At 44.8% G+C, this 18301-nt stretch overlaps 1 protein-coding gene across 8 annotated transcripts in view; it reads left to right on the top strand.

The window, feature by feature from the left end:
* The window catches only part of CREM (cAMP responsive element modulator), a 116539-nt gene that overhangs the window by 14170 nt on the left and 84068 nt on the right, over positions 1-18301 (top strand). For 6 of the 8 annotated variants that reach the window (XM_006774622.2, XM_015571066.1, XM_006774617.2 and 3 more), the window contains exons 2-3: positions 4342-4442; positions 17665-17788. The exons of 1 other annotated variant lie outside the window; for it this stretch is intronic. In XM_006774622.2, coding sequence (XP_006774685.1) covers positions 4399-4442; positions 17665-17788 — 168 coding nt within the window. In that variant the 5' untranslated portion in view covers positions 4342-4398. The remainder of the gene's footprint in view (positions 1-4341; positions 4443-17664; positions 17789-18301) is intronic. One more of the 8 variants, XM_006774618.2, reaches the window with a different exon arrangement.

Genomic DNA, 18301 nt, shown 5'->3' with positions numbered 1-18301 from the left:
CTGGCAGTTAAGAGGTTTTATTCCCTCCCTTACTTCAGGGGAAAATCCCTACCTGGGGAAACAACCTTTCTCGGAGAGGTGACCTTGGTTAAAACACAGCGCCAAGAAGGTGAGCAAACATATTAAGAATAGTATGCCATATATGCCAGGTCCCTTGAAACAGCAAGGATGGACCAGCTCCCGGCGGTGGGGCAACTCAGTTTCAGAATTGACTGGGATAGTATAACACCACCCTAGAGGGGACCACTCTGGAGGGAACTCTGAAGGTACTATGTCTGTGACTAAGCACTGCGGTAGCTGGATAGATGCCTAAAAGGTACTTATGGATGTGCACATTTGTCCTTTGCAACCCTAAAATAAGGGACCCCAGATATTCTTTTATCTTTTTTCTTTGCTAATTTTACTTCAGTCAGCATCCCAAAGGCATATTTAAAAAATATATTAGTAAAAAATGGGTTTAATTGCTAGAGTGTTTAAAACAGCTTTTTTAATAGGTTGAAGGAGATTTTTAATTTTTGTATTAAAAAAATATTGGGGGTGGGCAGGAGGGGATTAATGGGGGCGGGGAGGGGACATATGTAATACTTTAAACAATAAAGACCTAAAAAAAAATCCTTATTGTTGAGAGTTTTGCAGATGTCTCCTTTTCCCCCCATATTGTCCCCCTCCAGCCAGTTCCCACCCCAACCCCAGCCTTTAGCACCCTACTGTCTGTCCAGTAAGAGCTTTGGTTCATCTCTTTCTGCTCCCCCCCTTCCTTCCCTCTGAGATTCGTCAGTTTGTTCCATGCTTCTATACCTCTGATTCTATTTTATTCACCAGTTTATTTTGTTCATTAGCTTTCTTGTTCGTTTATTTTGATTTTTAGATCCAATTGTTGATAGATATGTATTTGTTGCCATTTTATTGTTCATACTTTTTTCTCCTCCACTCCTCTTCCTCCTCCTCTCTCTTCTCCTCCTCTCCCTCCTCCTCCTCTTCCTCCTCTTCCTCCTCTTCTTCCTTCCTCCTCCTCTTCTTCTGAAAGAATACCCTTCAACATTTCATATAATACTGGTTTGGTAGTGATGAACTACTTTAGCTTTTTCTTATTTGTGATGCTCTTTATCTGACCCACAATTCTAAGTGAGAGCTTTGCTGTGTAGAATAATCTTGGTTGTAGGTCCTTACTATTCATCACTGAATATTATGGCCTGCAAAGTTTCTGTTGAGAAATCAGCTGACAGTCATATGGGTGCTCCCTTGTAGGTAACTAACTGCATTTCTCTTGTTGCTTTTAAGATTCTCTCTTTGTCTTTACTCCTTGGCATTTTAATTATGATGTTTCTTGGTGTGGGCTTCTTTGAGATCCTCTTGTTTGGCGCTCTCTGTGCTTCTTGGACTTGTAAGTCTACTTCTTTCAGCAGGTTGGGGAAGTTTTCTGTCATTTCTTCATATATATAGTTTCAATATCTTGCTCCCTCTCTTCTCCTTCTGGCAACCCCATAATTCAAATGTTAGTACGCTTGAAGTTGTCGCAGAGGCTCCTTACACTATCTTCATTGACTGCTTCCCTGTGTTTGTTTCTATGTATTAGGTAGAGCTGCTATGTCTTCTGGAGTTGGTGGAGTGGCCTGTAGGGCCCAGTGGCTCAGTCTCCCCAATCACCTGAGCTGGGCATTCCAGATGCACCCCAGTGTGGTCTGTGTGCACAGTCTTGTAGTTGAGCCTTGATTGCTGTTGATGTCACTGGGAGGAGTTGACCTTCAGGCCAATTGGCTGTTTGGAACAGCTGTGACTACAGTGGGAGAGCTTCTTTTCAGGAAATACCCCTATGGAGCAGGACTTGCTTCAGTGGGGTTTTGGTGCTCACTGAGTCTGCCCCTTGAATATGTCGCTTGTGGATGTGTAGAGTTGTACTCTGCTGTGGTCTGAAGCTGTCCACCAAGTGCACTGGCTCTGGGTCCTCCAGGGAGATGCAAAGGTAGCCACTGCTTGGGGCCACCCAGCAGGAGCTACAGAGGGACCTGCAATTTGCTATTTGTATTGAGCTTGGAGTTGCCCAGGTGAATGACAAGGAGGCTGCTGGAATCCCTGGTGAAGCAAAGCAGGCTGGTGCTAGGGCTGGGTCTTGGGCCTTTTACTGATCAATTTGGGGCATGCTGTCACTAGCTGTAGCTTGTTGACAGATTTTAGCAAAGTCTGAAGCCTGACCCAGGACAGGCCATTCATATGGAAAAGCTGCTGTAAAGAGTATGGGTGGGGCTGCAAATTGGATGGGGCAGGGACTCAGGGAATCCCCAAGGTGGAGCAAACAATGTGCTCCAGGCTGATGGAGCCTCAGATATGCCTGCCAGTCAGCCCTGTGACAGGGGAGGTCAAAGCACAGGAACAGTGACCCCTGTGAGCTCCCTGTTTGAGAGAAAACTGTCCCCAGGTTCCTGCCGCAATGCCAGACAATCCAGTTCCTCCCTGTATGTTTCTGGGTCTCTTGGTGCTGGAGGTCAGAAGAAACCGGACTGTGGAAGTTTGAGTGCAGGACCTTTAAGAGGAACACCAAGGATTCCAACAGCCTTCTTGTCACTCAGCCACAATCCCCACTGGTTTTTACAGCCTGCAGTTTTGGGGACTTCTCTTCCCATCTCTAGAACCTTGGGCTGGTGGGCTGGTGTGCAACTGGGACCCCTTGCTTCTCATGGGCGGCATCTGCCCCAGAGATAGCCCTTCCAATGAAAAAAACAGCACATATGAGTATTGGACTAACCCAGTGGTCGGCAAACTCATTAGTCAACAGAGCCAAATATCAACAGTACAATGATTGAAATTTCTTTTGAGAGCCAAATTTTTTAAACTTAAACTATATAGGTAGGTACATTGTTATTAACTTAATTAGAGTACTCCTAAGCTGGCCTTTGCTAAAAATGCCCTCAATCTGCGGGGTCGACCTCAGCGAACGTACCCCCACTTCTTCTAACGCCACTTCTTCAAAATAGACTTTCCCAGGCTGAAAACCGACTTCTGCGCATGGGCCACGAAGTTTCAGTCACGTTGTATGTGCGCACCCGCATGTGGTATTTTGTGGAAGAGCCACACTCAAGGGGCCAAAGAGCTGCATGTGGCTTGCAGGCCGCGATTTGCCGACCACTGGACTAGCCCATTCTGGCTTCCACCCCTCCTACCAGTCTCAATGTGTTTCTTCCTTACTTAATCTAGTTGTAGGACTTCCATTCAGCCAGCTTTCAGGCGGTTCTGAATGATGGTTTTTCTGTATTTTAGTTGTAATTTTGATGTGGTTGTAAAGGCGGCAAGTATAGGCATTTACCTATGCCGCTATCTTGCTTCCTCTCGACGGAGATTTTAAATAAACGTTAATATTTTGTTTGGAATTAAAATTCTTTGCCAAAACCCAGTTTCAGATTTAAGGTAAATGTAAAATGGTTGACAAATTTGTTGCAGTGAAGTGAAATTTAAGGAAATGATTTGTCCTGGCTGTATAGCTCATTTGGTTAAAGTGTCGTCCCAATACACCAAGATTGTAGGTTCGATTCCTGGTTAGGACACATACAAGAATGAACCAATGAATGCATAAATAAGTGGAACAACAAATTGATGTTTCTCTTTCTCTCCCTCTCTTACCCATCTTCCCTCCCTCTGTCTCTCCCTCTCTCACACCCTTCCTCTCTCTCTTTCTAAAAAATCAATAAAGGAAAAAAAGAAAATGATTTATTCAGTTTATTAAGTGATTATTACCATTTAAACATAGCCCTGGCCAGTTTTCTCAGTGGTTAGAGCATTGGCCTGCGGACTGAAGGGTCTCAGGTTGGATTCCTGTTGCAGGTTCAATCTCCAGCCCTGGTCAGGGTGAGTTCAGGAGGCAACCAGTTGATGTGCCTCTCTCATATTAGTATTTCTCTCTCTCTCTCTCTCTCTCTCTCTCTCTCTCTCTCTCTCTCTCTCTCTCTCATCTATCTCTCTCCCTTCTTCCTCCTTTCCACTCTCTCTTTAAAGATTATTGGAAAATAGATCCTTGAAAAAGTAAAAAATAAATAAAAATAGAGCGGATACTTATGAGTAGTGCATAATATATATTAAGTAATTAGACAGCACTACATTTCAGTAGAAAAGAATCTGAGAAATAGCACATGATTTAAGGATTTTGAAATTTTTTCCTAAGAAGATCATAAAATTAAATAGAGTTAAAGTTTAAAAAAATATAGACTTGTTTTCAGCTTTCTATATTGTTTTTTTTTTCTTCAATTTTTCAGAAATTAGGGTATTTTTCTGGTGTAGTTTTGAGAGGTTTTAATTTTAAAAAAATTAAATGTTATGATCTCCCAATTGAACATTATAATTTCACTGCAGGATACATAAAGAAGAAAACCGAGAAGGAGCAAAGCATTTATTACAAATGTCTTAATAATGAACAAATGTGGCAGGAAAAAATATATTAAGACAAATCTAAGGTAGGTGGATATACATATGTTTGTTTTTTTGTTTTGAAAATAATACTTAGTGAGTTTAAAATTAAAATGGATAAGTTTATGTACTTAAGTATACATACATAATTGTATGTGTATATGTATTATAATTATAATAAGATATAACCGTATGCACCCATATTATTTAGCCATTCAATTAAGGAATTCATCTTCAACTGTGTACTTTATTGGATTCTGTAGGGAGTAAGTGGACATGCACATTTAGCTTATTCTAAAAGCTGGCCTTTTCAGTTAGGAAGGAGACCATCTATAAGAATGTGGACAGAGTTTTCCTTTTCCTCCCTCCTTGCCCAAGTCTCTACCAATATTTTTCAGAAACCCAAATAGAATTTTTCAACTTTTCTTTTGGCTACTTTCAGAGACATTTTGGTTCATCAGTTGGATCTAGCTTTAAAAAGAAAATAAATTTTCTATTACTTTTTTTTGTAAAACGATTTAGAAATAGAGAATAGAGACAACTTTACTTATTATTATTACTTTTTAATCCTCACCCCAGGATATTTTCTTCATTGATTTTTAGAGAGAGTGGAAGGGAAGGAGATTGGGGGGTGGGAGAGAGAGAAACATAGATGTGAGAGAGACACATCAATTGGTTGCCTCCTGTATATGTGCCGTTACTGGCGTGAACTGGCAACAGAGGTATGTGCCCTTGCTCTGGAATTGAACCCACAACCCTTTGGTCTGCAGGCTGACGCTCTAACCACTGAGAAAACTGGCCAGGGCTAGAAACAACTTAATTTTTCTTTTCCAGCTGGGTTTTTTAAAAAATACATATTTTATTGATTTTTTACAGAGAGGAAGGGAGAGAGATAGAGAGTTAGAAACATCGATGAGAGAGAAACATCGATCAGCTGCCTCCTGCACATCTCCCACTGGGGATATGCCCGCAACCAAGGTACATGCCCTTGACCGGAATCGAACCCGGGAGCCTTCAGTCCGCAGGCCGACGCTCTATCCACTGAGCCAAACCGGTTTCGGCCCAGCTGGGTGTTTTTTTTAAAAGAGGTGAAAGTTTTTTTTTTTACCAGGGTAGGGCTCTGCAGTGTAATTTGTCTTTCCAAAGTTAGATACAACTAAGATTTTGGAAGTTTATTAGTTAATTGTACATTTTAATTATAACTAGGAAACTGCCTTTGACTTATTTTCATTCAGATATTTTTGGCCTGTTTCCTTTTCCTTTCTTTGTTCCTATCTTCTTTTTTAAGAACACTTTCCTAGGTACCTATGATAGCATTTCTTTAAAATGCTTTTCCTTTTCTTCTCATCTTGTTTCCTACTTACATGGCTTGTGTGTTCTTGATACATAGGTATGCCTAAATAACTTTGGTCATAATTATCTTGGCATTTCTATAATTGTAAAGTTAGTTTTATGAATATATTCCTTTGTATTTATTTCTTGAGAGTTAGTTACTGGTTGTCTACCTATTGTTTATGTTGTACTGAATGAACAGTACAATTCTGTTGTACTGTGGTGTTTGGGGGAGTAATTGCAGTATGATGTAGATGTTCTCTTAATGTCCTAGAAAAGAACAGAGTCAGCAAGCAAATACAGTTCTACCCCTCCCCCCCGAAATAAAGTAGTTAATCTGAGATGTCTTTCAAAAATGTGCTAATGGTTGAATCCTATTCATTTAAAACAATAGGTATGTTAATATTTCGTTAAACTGAGTTCCAGTATATTCAGAACATATTGAGATAAGGTTCACTTTTCTGTGAAAGAAAGTAGTTCGCTAAATAATAAAAAGAAGACTTCATGTGAAATATTTAATCTTTATAAGAAAAGAATATTGCTACTATTATTAATCATAAGTTTAAATATTAATATACCTACTTTAGCAAATCCTTATCTGTTCTTTAGAATTGTGGAATGTTTGCCAGTATTTTGTTTGCTTTTAGTCTATAGTGCATAATGGACTTTTTTGTTTGTCTAAGTTTATTATTGTTTCATCTTATATGTTTTTTTTAGATATTCTGTAATTTATCTTTACTAATTGGTCTTTTCTCTCTAATAAGAATTACTGTTTAAGATTAAATTATTGTATAATTAATTGATATTCTATTAATTTTTTAGTACACTATGTTTAATACTTGATTGTGATGGAAAGTGAGATTTTGGAGGAAGCATTCTGTTTCTTCAATTTCACCATAAAATGTGTAGTGATCAATGCAAGAGTATAATAGATTTTTCTCTTTTTTTAAAATATATTTTATTGATTTTTTTTACAGAGAGGAAGGGAGAGAGACAGAGAGTCAGAAACATCGATGAGAGAGAAACATCGACCAGCTGCCTCCTGCACATCTCCCACTGGGGATGTGCCCGCAACCCAGGTACATGCCCCTGCCCGGAATCGAACCCGGGACCTTTCAGTCCACAGGCCGATGCTCTATCCACTGAGCCAAACTGGTTTTGGCGGATTTTTCTCTTATATTTAAAAATAAATTCTGTTTGGACTAGCTGAGGCTGATTTAGTGTTATGTATACTTATTTACAGCAAAGTCTTACATAGTAGGTAAGCTCAGTGATTTGAGAGATAAAACTTGAAATAATTGTAAAGAATGACAGAGTAAGCTTGCTAGGAATATAATAAAATTACTGCCCATTTCGGGTTGAAAACCAGGAATTTAATAACTTTAATATTGTTTTATAATTTTATTCAGTATCATTCATCAGCCTTGGTGCAGGCATGGAGGAGACAGAACTGATTTTGTCTTGAGTTGGCATTTACTAATCAGATACAACAAAAGGAAAAGGGATGAGGGAATTTAGGATATTGGAATAGTAGTTAAAATGAGAAACCATGGATTCTAAACTGAATAGGGTGGGATGTGAAGATAGGGGTAAGCTGTGGAGAAGGGAGAAAGTGGTCTGGAGACCTCAGTGTGGTTGAGTAACAGGAGTGGTAGGAGTTACTGAGGAAGGGTGTAAGGTGGGAGAATAGGATGTCAGAAATAATTTTTTCAGAGATGGAGCAGTTTTGAACACAGACAAGGTTCAGTGTATGGCCAGCCACTCAAGTAGATAGCTGAAGTGGAATGAGAAAGTCATTGAATTGAGGCATCAGGGTGAGAGGGATGGGTTCTTCCCTTTGTGTTGAACAACACACAGACTGGTGGAGAGGAAGGCTCTTGAGTCAGGTGCCAAAGTCTCCAGTTATAGGATGGTACACCCAATCACTGTGAGCTTTGAGGGAACAAGGGATTTTACAAAGGAACAGAGGAGGAACAGCTGGGAAATAGTAGTGGGGATCAAAGAGGATGCCAAGTCTACATTCTGATCTTTTTTTTTTCTTTTTTAAAATATATTTTATTGATTTTTTGCAGAGAGGAAGGGAGAGAGATTGAGAGTCAGAAACGTCGATGAGAGAGAAACATCGATCAGCCGCCTCCTGCACACCCACCACTGGGGATGTGCCCGCAACCCAGGTACATGCCCTTGACCGGAATCGAACCCAGGACCTTTCAATCCGCAGGCCGACGCTCCATCCACTGAGCCAAACCGGCTTTGGCTACATTCTGATCTTAATAAGGTGTGGGAAGATGAGCTGCTCTTAAGAGGGTTGTGGAGGCTTTGGGAGTTTCAGGTAGCACATTACAAAGGCGTAGAAGGAAAATAGGAGGAGCAATTGTATTATGTGGGGAAAGGAATCACTAGCTATGAGAGTGAAGATGAAATAATGGGAGGGGCATATATCTTTCACATTGTCTGGAAAAATAGGAATGTAAGGTATTAATGGATGTAATTCTGGTATGGCTGCACAGGCCTGGCTTTTGGGGGAGGCCCGTGGTCTGTGATATATGGTCCTTAGAATGGACAGGAGCAATTGTGAGGAACAACCAACTCAATTGCTGGTCTAGTGTTGGGATAGGAGGGTATAGTTAACTAGTGGCCCGGTGCACAAAATTCATGCACATTAAAAGGGGGTGGGGGTGGGGGGGTTAATTAGAGAAAATCCATACTAATAAGAGACAAATATGTAAATTGACCGTACCTCTATGACACACCACATCAATTAGGAGGGAATATGCAAATTAGCGGGACAAAGATGGTGGCAGCCACGGATCTAGCCAGAGCAGGTGGGAAGCTTGGGTCACCCCTGGCGATGGAGGAAACCAAGTTTTATGCCCACCTGGGCTGGCTGCCGAAGGAGGGGCCTGTGGGCAATGGCCACGGAGCAGGCCAGAGCTAGCAGGAGCCTTAAGTTGCCCAGGCCAGCCACGGAGGGAGGGACCTGCAAACGGCCCTCAGCCCCTCACTCAGGTTGTCCAGGCCACCATTGGGGTGAGGGTCCCTGCTGGGCGTGGCCAGTCTCCAAGCAGCCATCAGCCCCTCACCCAGGCTGACCAGGCACCCCAGCAGAGACCCCCACCCTGAAGGGGGTGTGGCCAGTGTGAAAATGGCCCTCAAACCCTCACCCACGCTGGGCATGCCCCCATGGGGTGAGAGACCCTGATGGGGGCCATGGCCAGCCTGAAAACAGCCATCATCCCCTCACCCAGGCTGGCCATGCCTCCCCAGTGGGGACTCCCACCCCAATGGGGGTGTGGCCGGCCTGCAAACCACCACAGGCCCCTTGCCCAGGCTGCCCCGCCCCCCAAGGGCACCTCCACCCTGATCGGGAATACTCTTCAGGGCAAACCAGCCAGCCCCCCCACCCGTGCACCAGGCCTCTATACTAATAAAAGGGTAATATGCTAATTAAACTGGGAGACCTCTCAGGAGACCTTCCGGGCGTTCTTCTGGACAAAGCCATGGTGGCAGGGCCAAGATAGAGGCGGATTACCTACTAATTCCAATGGTTTTAAGCATAAGAAAGAAACAACAATGGAGCTGTTGTCTGTTAAAAGTGTGGGCACAAACAGGTAGTTGGACATTCCCTGAGGGGTCCCAGATTGGAGAGGGTGAAGGCCAGCCTAAGGGACCCCCCCCCCCCCATGCAAATTTCGTGCACCGGTCCACTAGTACTTTATTATTGCTCTTTGCCCTTTCTCTATAATAGAAGTGTCAGAGGTGAAAGAAAATTAGTAAAATGTATGTGAAAATCTTCCTCCTGTCAGAGTCTGGGGTGGACCGTGGGGCCCAGAGTCAAGTCCCTGCACACCTGTGGCACCTCAAAATCATGTGGGACCCAGGCCCAGCTGGCCCCACCCCATTGGGTGAGATCCAGATCCGTCCAGCCCCACTCTTGTCAAGCCCTGCTGGGCAGGGTGTGCAGCCTCAGGTCCCCCATCAAGCCCCACTGGGTGGGAGGGTGCAGCCTCAGGGCCCCTGCAGAGTGTGTGGGGGTGTGCAGCCTCAGGTCCCCCAGCCCGGTGCCGGGGCATGGTGCACAGCCTGAGTTCCCCTAGCCTGGGCCGGAGCAGGGGGCATGTGTTGAGGTCCCCGTCAAGCCCTGCTGGGCAGGAGGTGCAGCCTCAGGTTGCCCAGCCTGGGCCAGGGTGGGGGCACGCCTTGAGGTTCTCCATAAAGCTCCACAGGCAGGGGGCGTGCCCTCAGGTCCCCCGTCAAGCCCCGCCAGGTGGGGAGTGTACCCTGAGGTTCCTTGTCAAGCCCCACTGGGCGGGGGGTACAGCCTGAAGTCTCCTGTCAAGCCCTGCCAGGAGGAGGGGCGTGGCCTCAGGTCCCATGGCCTGGTGCCAGGACAGGGGGTGTGGCCTGCGGTTCCCCAGCCTGGTGCCGGGTTGGGGGGTGCGGCCTGAGGTCCCCTGTCAAGCCCCACCAGGCGGGGGCACAGTCTCAGGTCCCTGCTGATTGCTCATTAAGGCTTATTACGGGAACTCAGCCTCCACTGTGGGCGCAGCCATCTTGTGTTACAGAATCCCTGCCTCTGCTATGGGTGCAGCCATCTTGACCATTATGGTGTGATGATCAATTTGCATATTTCCTCTTTGTTAGATAAGATGATGCAAAGTGTAGCAAGAAGAATGAACTGATCTTCCATTCCTGCCTTTTTTCACTAGGAGGCTCAGGGCCTTGTGGCCTCCTGATTTAGCTGATATTTAACTGTGGATTTTTTTTTTCCTGTGGTACTGACTCACATATAGGTGCATGATTCCAGCTTTGGAGCTTAATGGACAGTGATGGTGTTGACTGAAAGAAAGAATAAAAGGGAAGGAAAGGTGTCTGAAAACTCTAGGTGTAGATGCCCAATAGGAGGGGTTGTGTATAAAAGGGATTTGGGAGTTAACCACCATACCGAATGTGTAGATTTAAAAAAGGAGAAGGGCAAAGGATTGAATCCTGGGTTGGACCAAGTAGAAAAAGGGAACAATTAAGGTGATTGCATCAGATAAAAACACTTTAATGTGTAAAAAATTTTAAAATATTACTAACTTATAAAGTCTTTCATTATATCTCTAAAAATGGGTCCTGATTAGGTTTACCTTTTAATCCTTTGCGGTCCAATTTTATTTTTGGAATTCAAACAGTCTGGTCCAGATTAATTGATGGGATTGAATGTTGAAGTTATCTGTCTCACTAGACCTCAGCTCGATGTTGGACCTGCTCCTAGTGCCTGGTCTGTCAAGTCAGCCTCCACGTTGGACTGAAAAGGGTTAAGCTTTTTTTTATGGGAATCATCCTGGATTCTGTTATATGTACTCCTTTTGCTTAAACTATACTAGGTATAGTTAAACTTTTCTTAATGACTCAGGATAGTTATTGTAAAATAGAGGCCCAGTGCACAAAATTCGTGCATGGATGTGGGGGGTGGTGTCCCTTAGCTGGGCTCGCACTCTCAGGGGACGTCCGACTGCCAGTTTGTGGGAGATGACCGGTGGGGCACTCACTGGCCGGCTCTGCTCTCTGATCGCCACTGCTGGTTGCTTCCCTCTCGGGGGGCAGATGCTCAATGCCCAACGGGGGGCAGCTCCTGCATCGAGCATCTGTCCCCTGGTGCTCAATGTACATCATAGCAACGGTCGTTCTGCTGGTCGTTCCACCGTTTGGTCGATTTGCATATTAGTGTTTTATTATATAGGATATCACTTATTGAATTTAATTAATAAACCCTTAAATTGGTTGAGTTTAAAGAATTAGGCAATTTTACCCTGTATGGACCCAAATTGCCACAGTTGGAATTCTTAAAATGTTTATTATATTTTATAGTTTTTCCCCAGCAACCCCCATTGTCTTATATTGAGTATATTTATTAACCAGATAAATGAGGATTGTATTTGAAATAAAAATGAATGGCTTTGAAGTATGGCCTGGGAGAGGTTCTCTTCATTCAGAAGTTTCAGAAGTTTTATGTGTGGATTTGGGCCATCTGTTTGGCTATTAATGGGTAACCTTTGCTTATTTTCTGTTTATTTTTTCTTCCCTTTTTTGTTATGTTAATTCTCACCCAAGGATATTTTTTCATTGATTTAAAAAATATATTTTTATTGATTTCAGAGAGGACGGGAGAAGGAGCATGCCTCACACTGGGGATCGAGCCCATAACCTGGTTCATAGGTTGATGCTCAACCAACTGAGCCATGCAGACTGGGCTTCATTGATTTTTTTAGCAAAAGTGTAAGTGAGGGGGAGAGACAGAGAGAAACATCGATGTGAGAGAGACACATTGATTGGTTGCCTCCCACACAGGCCCCGATCAGCCCTGGGGATTGAGCATGCAACCTAGGTTGCCCTTGACCAGAATCGAACCCAGGACCCTTCAGGCCACAATCTGATGCTCTATCCACTGACCCAAACTGGCTAGGGCTATTGTCTGTTTCTTGATTGAATTCTGTGTAAATATTAAGTAATTGAAACTTTATACAATATAAATTGGTTCCATAGATACTGAAGGACCTATAACAGGAGATATCTGAGTGAGGTGGATATTTTTTCTTCTTCAAGGCATTAAAAGCTATTCTTCATCTTGTTCCATCCAAACTTACCAGATCATCTTTTACTTATCCTCGTCCTCCTCTTCCTCCCCCTAAATCTAAATAAGCTACCCTGTCATCCAGATACTCTACCACAACCAGCTATAATGTTTTCTAAACACACTCTGAACTTTCCCTTCCTCTCAGTCCTTTCCTTTTCTACTTGATGAAAGAAATCCTTCTCATCCTTCAATATACAACTCATGGCCCCATCCTCAGGCAGACTAAATCTTTTCGTTCTAAATTTCCTAAATCATTTCATACATAACATCCTTCATACAATTTAAGAAGTTTGCTTATATTTATTACTGGTCTACCTGATAGAATTTACCAATAAACTAAGTTTTCCTCAAATTTTAATGTACATCGGAATCTCTTTGATATAAAAAACTAGATCCTCAAAGTTTGTTTCAGTAGATTTGGGGTTGAGCCTGGGGATCTGCATTACTATTATTATTTTTAACAAGTATTGTGGTTAGTTCTGATCTAGGTTGTCCAAGTGTTATAGGCACATCTCACTGACACCAGAGAAGTGTTACCAGATAGGAGAGCCCCAGAGTCAGTGGGAGAGGGCTGTCCCCAGCCTCCATCCTTGTCTTCTCATATATATACATTTATATGAGAGACCTTGACTGTGTTGTGAAAAACCAATTTATTAATGCAATTAAAGCATGCACCTTTATTGAAAAAGCAAAGCAAGTAAACCTATACATCTGGCTTATGAAGCTCAGACAGGTTCTCTGCTAATCTGAAGAGCAAGTTGGGTTGGGGTCTGAGGTGTTATATACCCTTTTGTCTATAGGCCTCAAAATTCCTCTGCTGAATATTTTGGTAGAAATTAATTCTCAAGGTCTTCCCCCCCCCCCTTTTTTTACTTTGTTGTGGCCTTCCCAGTAATCATGAGAAACACCTGGCAACTTTATCTTGCCAGGTCTTGAGACTGCTGGCTTCTCTAAAACTGCCCTTTTTTCCTTTTCCTTTTACCCCTCTCTTTCTGCATTCTCTCATTAAGGTGGTTTCTTTAACCATTTACTCTGTCTTCTTGGCTGGGAAGATAATGGCTTGTTAGTTACAAGCTGGCTGCAAATTGCCCACACTGTTTGGCCTGTTTTAACTTTCCTGTCTCAGTTTCCCTATCCCCCCTGCCCTGGAATCTTGTAACACAAGTACTGTATTTGCAAAACCAAGGATCAACTAGTCAGTGAATCCCTTCAGGGCATGGGTTGTAACTAACCCACTTTTGTATTTTCAGGCCTATCATGTAGGTGGTGCTAAATGAGTGTTCCTAAAATGAATTGAGTTTACTCTGGAAGGCCTTTCAGTAATGTCATGTTTAAGTTGAGACTCAAATTCTTGAGAGCTTTTAATAAAGGTGTAAGAAATAGCATAAGACAGCATTTCTCAAGTTGTTTCCAAAATACTACTGCTAGGACATGCTTTGTGGAAAAGGGTTTTTAGCGGAAAATGCAACTTCAGCGGTCACCAACCTTTTGGACCTCACGGACCACCAGTTGGCAACCGCTGGATAGACTATAGCCCACAAGTTTGAGAAAGGAAGGCTTGGATTCAGGTAGGTAGTGGCTGTTGAAATGCAAAAGAAGGTATTAAGTGAAAGACTTTAACTGTAGGATCTGACAACTAATTAAATCTGGCAAAAAGATCTGGACATTTTAATTCAAAGTTCTAAGTGGTCTGCATACTTTTTGGATACATATTTTAACTTCTAAGATGGAAAAAAATCATATTATAGTACTGACAATTAAAAAGATGTACAATAGCCCTAGCTGGTTTTGCTCAGTGGATAGAGAGCATCAGCCTGTGGACTGAAGGGTCTGGGGATTGATTCTTGTCAAGGGCACATGTCCGGGTTATGAGCTCGATCCCCAGTAGGGGGCGTGAAGGAGGCAGTCGATCAGTGATTCTCTCTCATCAATGATGTTTCTATCGCTCTCTCCCTTCCTCTCTGAAATCAATAAAAATATATTTAAAAGAAAGTTGTACAATAGCAGAGAATAAAAACTTGAGTTTGTTTATTTTGTTTGCATTTTAACTTTTTAGTAGGGTAAACTTTATTCTGGTAAGGCTTACCTTCTGTCTGGAAAGATTCCATGTAGAAATCATTAACTTAAATTGTAAACAATAATACAAAAGTTTTTCCTGAAAAAAAATTAGATTCTCTTCTTTAAGTAACTGGGGAGCTGCAGGACAGGTGGTCAATTCTGATTGATTTAATTTGAGAGGCTTGTTTATCAGAAACTACTTAGTGCTGACAAAGCTAGGTACACCTTTATATTATAACTACAGGCCTGGTACACGAAATTTGTGCACAGATAGGGTCCCTAGGCCTGGCTGGCCATCAGGGCTGATCTATGGGGTGACTGGGGCCCCCGCTCGCACCCGCCTTGCTGGCCCCACCCCCACCCCCAACCCCGCCATCGGTCGCCTTCTTTGGGGTGACCAGCGTGGCGATCGGGTCCCCTGCTTGCACCTGTTTTGGTTTGGCGCTGCCTGCTCACCTGCTCCACCATCCCACCACGGTCCCACTCTTGTCGGGGCCTGTTAGGGCTGGCAGCTCCTCCACTGCCACCAACTACCAGCGCTGCGTTGCCTATGCCTGCCATGTTGTGCACTGCCCCTTGGTGGTCAGCACACGTCTAACTCCCAGTCAGTTGAACTCCCGCCCGTGGGGACAATTTGCATATGCACCCTCTTTCAATCCAGGACCCCTTGGGGGAGTCCGACTGCCAGTTTAGGCCCTTCCTGCGGGATAGGACCTAAATCGGCAGTCAGACATCCCTCTCGCAATCCGGGACTGCTGGCTTCTAACCGCTCTCCTGCCTGCCTGCCGGATCGCCCCTAACTGCCTCTGCCTCGGGCCCCGCCACCGCAGCTTCATCTAGAATGATGTCCAGAAGGTTGTTCGGCTGTCTGGTCTAATTAGCATATTATGCTTTTATTATTATAGACTAGAGGCCTGGTGCACAAAAACTTGTGCACTCGGGGGGGAGGGAGGACCTTCAGCCCGGCCTGTGCCCTCTCGAAGTCTGGGACCCCTCGGGAGATAATGACCTGCTGTCTTAGGCCTGCTCCCAGGTGGCAGAGGGCAGGCCCAATCCCTAGGTGCAGCCCCTGGTCGGGCTCAGAGCAGGGCCGATTGGGGAGTTGGGGCGCCGCCCCCTGTCACGCACAGAGCAGGGTCAATCAGGGGGTTGGGGCACTGCCCTCTGTCATGCGCAGAGCAGGGCCGATAGGGGAGTTGGGGCACCACTCCCTGTCACACTCAGGGCAGGGCCGATGGGGAGGTTATGGCCCTGCCCCGTCACACACAGAGCAGGGCCCATGGGGGGTGAGGGGGTTGGGGCGCCGCACCCTGTTACACACAGAGCAGGGCCTGTGGGGGGTGAGGGGGTTGTGGCCCCGCCCCCGTCACACACAGAGCCGCAGGGCGATCAGGGGGTTTGGGCGCTGCCCCCTGTCACGCTGATCCTGGTGCTGGGAGGCCTCTCGGCTCCGCTGATCCCAGTGCTGGGAGGCGTATTACCCTTTTACTATATAGGATAGAGGCCTGGTGCACAGGTGGGGGCTGGCTGGTTTGCCCTGAAGGGTGTCCTAGATCAGGGTGGGGGTCCCCCCTGGGGTTCCTGGCCAGCCTGGATGAGGGATGATGGCTGTTTGCAGCTGGTCACACCCCCTTCAGGGGGGGGGTCCCCACTGGTATGCCTGGCCAGTCTGGGTGAGGGGCTGAGGGCTGTTTTCAGGCTGGCGGGTGACTGAAGCTCCCCACTGCTTCTTTTTTTCTTTTTCTTTTTTTATTCTGGGCCCGCTTTAGCTCTGAGGCTCCAGCTCTTAGGCCTTACCTGCTGAAAGCAGGTATCTAGTTTGTTTCAGTTCGAAACAATGTATAACTCCAGCTCTGACTCCAGCTCTGAGATCTCAGGTCGCTGAAAGCTGGTTTCTGGTTTTTTTTTTTTTTAGCTTCTATTTGTTACTATGTCTCTTAAACTGCCCGCTCGGAGGCCTGCAAGGCAGGCGGGAATGTTGGTTTCCTCCGTTACTGAAGCAAGCAAGCCTCATGTTAGTTTCAAGCTGCCTGGCTGCCGGCCGCCATCTTGGCTGACAGTTAATTTGCATATCTCCCTGATTAGCCAATGGGAAGGGTAGCGGTCATACGCCAATTACCGTGTTTCTCTTTTATTAGATTAGACTAGGGGCCCAGTGCACGAATTTGTGCACTTTGAAAGGAACTGTGAGCCATGAGGCTGAGGTGGGCACAGGGGCGGGTCTAGGCCCATCCTCTGCACTCCCGCCCAGCCTCTCTCAGCTCGGCCCCCAGTCTCCTGTCTGCCAGCAGTCCCGCTCTTGCTGCCCCCATGCACTGATGGCACTGGCCCTGCTCGTACCCACTGATGGACCAGAGCGATTGGGGCCGGTGCCAGCAACAGATGCAAGTGGCGGCTGCAGCCCCGATTGCTCCTCAGGAGCAGGGGGAGATGGAGAAGCCCTCAGGGGTGAACAGGGCTGGCAGCCACCACTTGCACCTGCTGATGGTGCTGAGTGATCGGGACTGGTGCCGGGCACTAGCAGCAGGTGTGAGCAGCAGCTCTGGCGCTGGCTGCAGGTGTAAGCAGGGCCGGCGCTGGCAGTGGGTGCAAGCGCTTGGGCAGGACCGCGGTGCTCATGGGAACAAAGATTTTTCAGTAACTACCAGAGGCTCGCCCCAATGACAGCGACTGGTGCCCTGCCTTGGTCTGGTGCCCCTGCTCGCCTGCTCCATTATCTGGCCGCTACCAACACCCGCCATGGTCCGCACACACCCCCTGGTGGTCAGCGCACAGCATAGCTACCGGTTATTTGATTGTTACGATTGTTTTGCCATTCAGCCTATTTGCATATTAGCCTTTTATTATATAGGATTATAATGCATTCAACTTGGATAGCTGCAAAATTCTTTCATACTACATCAAATTATAAAGTAGATGTATTTGGCCTTGAGAATCATAGACTATGTAAAACAAAAACACTGACTTTTATCACTTATTTATACTATAGGGCTTAAAATAATTATTAAGGAAACTTTACAATAAGATTCAAAACATTTTTAATAAATTAATTTTCATAAAACATTTTGCATTCCATATTCACTGAGCAGAGGAGATACCTTAAGTTTGGAGAGTTGGGACTCTGCAAATAAACTTATTTCTTGAAAAAATAAACTAGTACATTTGGATGACAGAAATGAGTATCAGAAAGATAGGTAAAAATAGAGAAATGTTTCAGATACGACCTTAATGTTTCTTCCTTTTTACTGTCTTTTCAGACAAATGACCATGGAAACAATTGAATCTCAACAGGATGGAAGTGTAACAGATTCTGTGACAGAGAGAGAATCTGCAAATATGCAGGCCCAGACTGGTCAAAATTCAATCCCTAATTTAGCTCAGGTAAATTCATTGTAGGCAATAGGCAGACACTGATGAAAGTTAAACTATATGAAAATGAGAATTATGTTTAGATTCTGTTTTATTGCAATTGATATTTAAGTTTCCCTTGTTTCCTGATTAGGCATCCTTACTGATTTGATGTAGAAGGGAATCTACATGATTGAATTACTTTTGCATTGTAACAGACACTTTGCACCACTTTCCACCACTTATGCAAAGGAAAAATAAAACCCTCTCCATAATATGTAATCCTCAAGTTAATACTTATATACTAGAGGCCGGTGCACAAAAATTTGTACACTCGGCGAGTGAGGGGGAGAAGTCCCTCAGCCCGGCCTGTGCCCTCTCGCAGTCTGGGACCCCTTGGGGGATGACCACTTGCTGGCTTAGGCCTGCTCCCCGGGGGATTGGGCCTAAGCTGGCAATCAGACATCCCTCTGGCAGCCCGGCAGCCCTTGGAGGATGTCCACTTGCCCACGGGGAGCAGGCCTAAACTGTAGTCGGACCTCCTTA

Source organism: Myotis davidii, unplaced genomic scaffold (genome assembly GCF_000327345.1).
Source record: "Myotis davidii unplaced genomic scaffold, ASM32734v1 scaffold388, whole genome shotgun sequence".
NCBI classification, from domain to species: domain Eukaryota; kingdom Metazoa; phylum Chordata; class Mammalia; order Chiroptera; family Vespertilionidae; genus Myotis; species Myotis davidii.
Note: the sequence above shows the minus strand (reverse complement) of the source record. Positions and strands in the feature narration are given on the sequence as shown.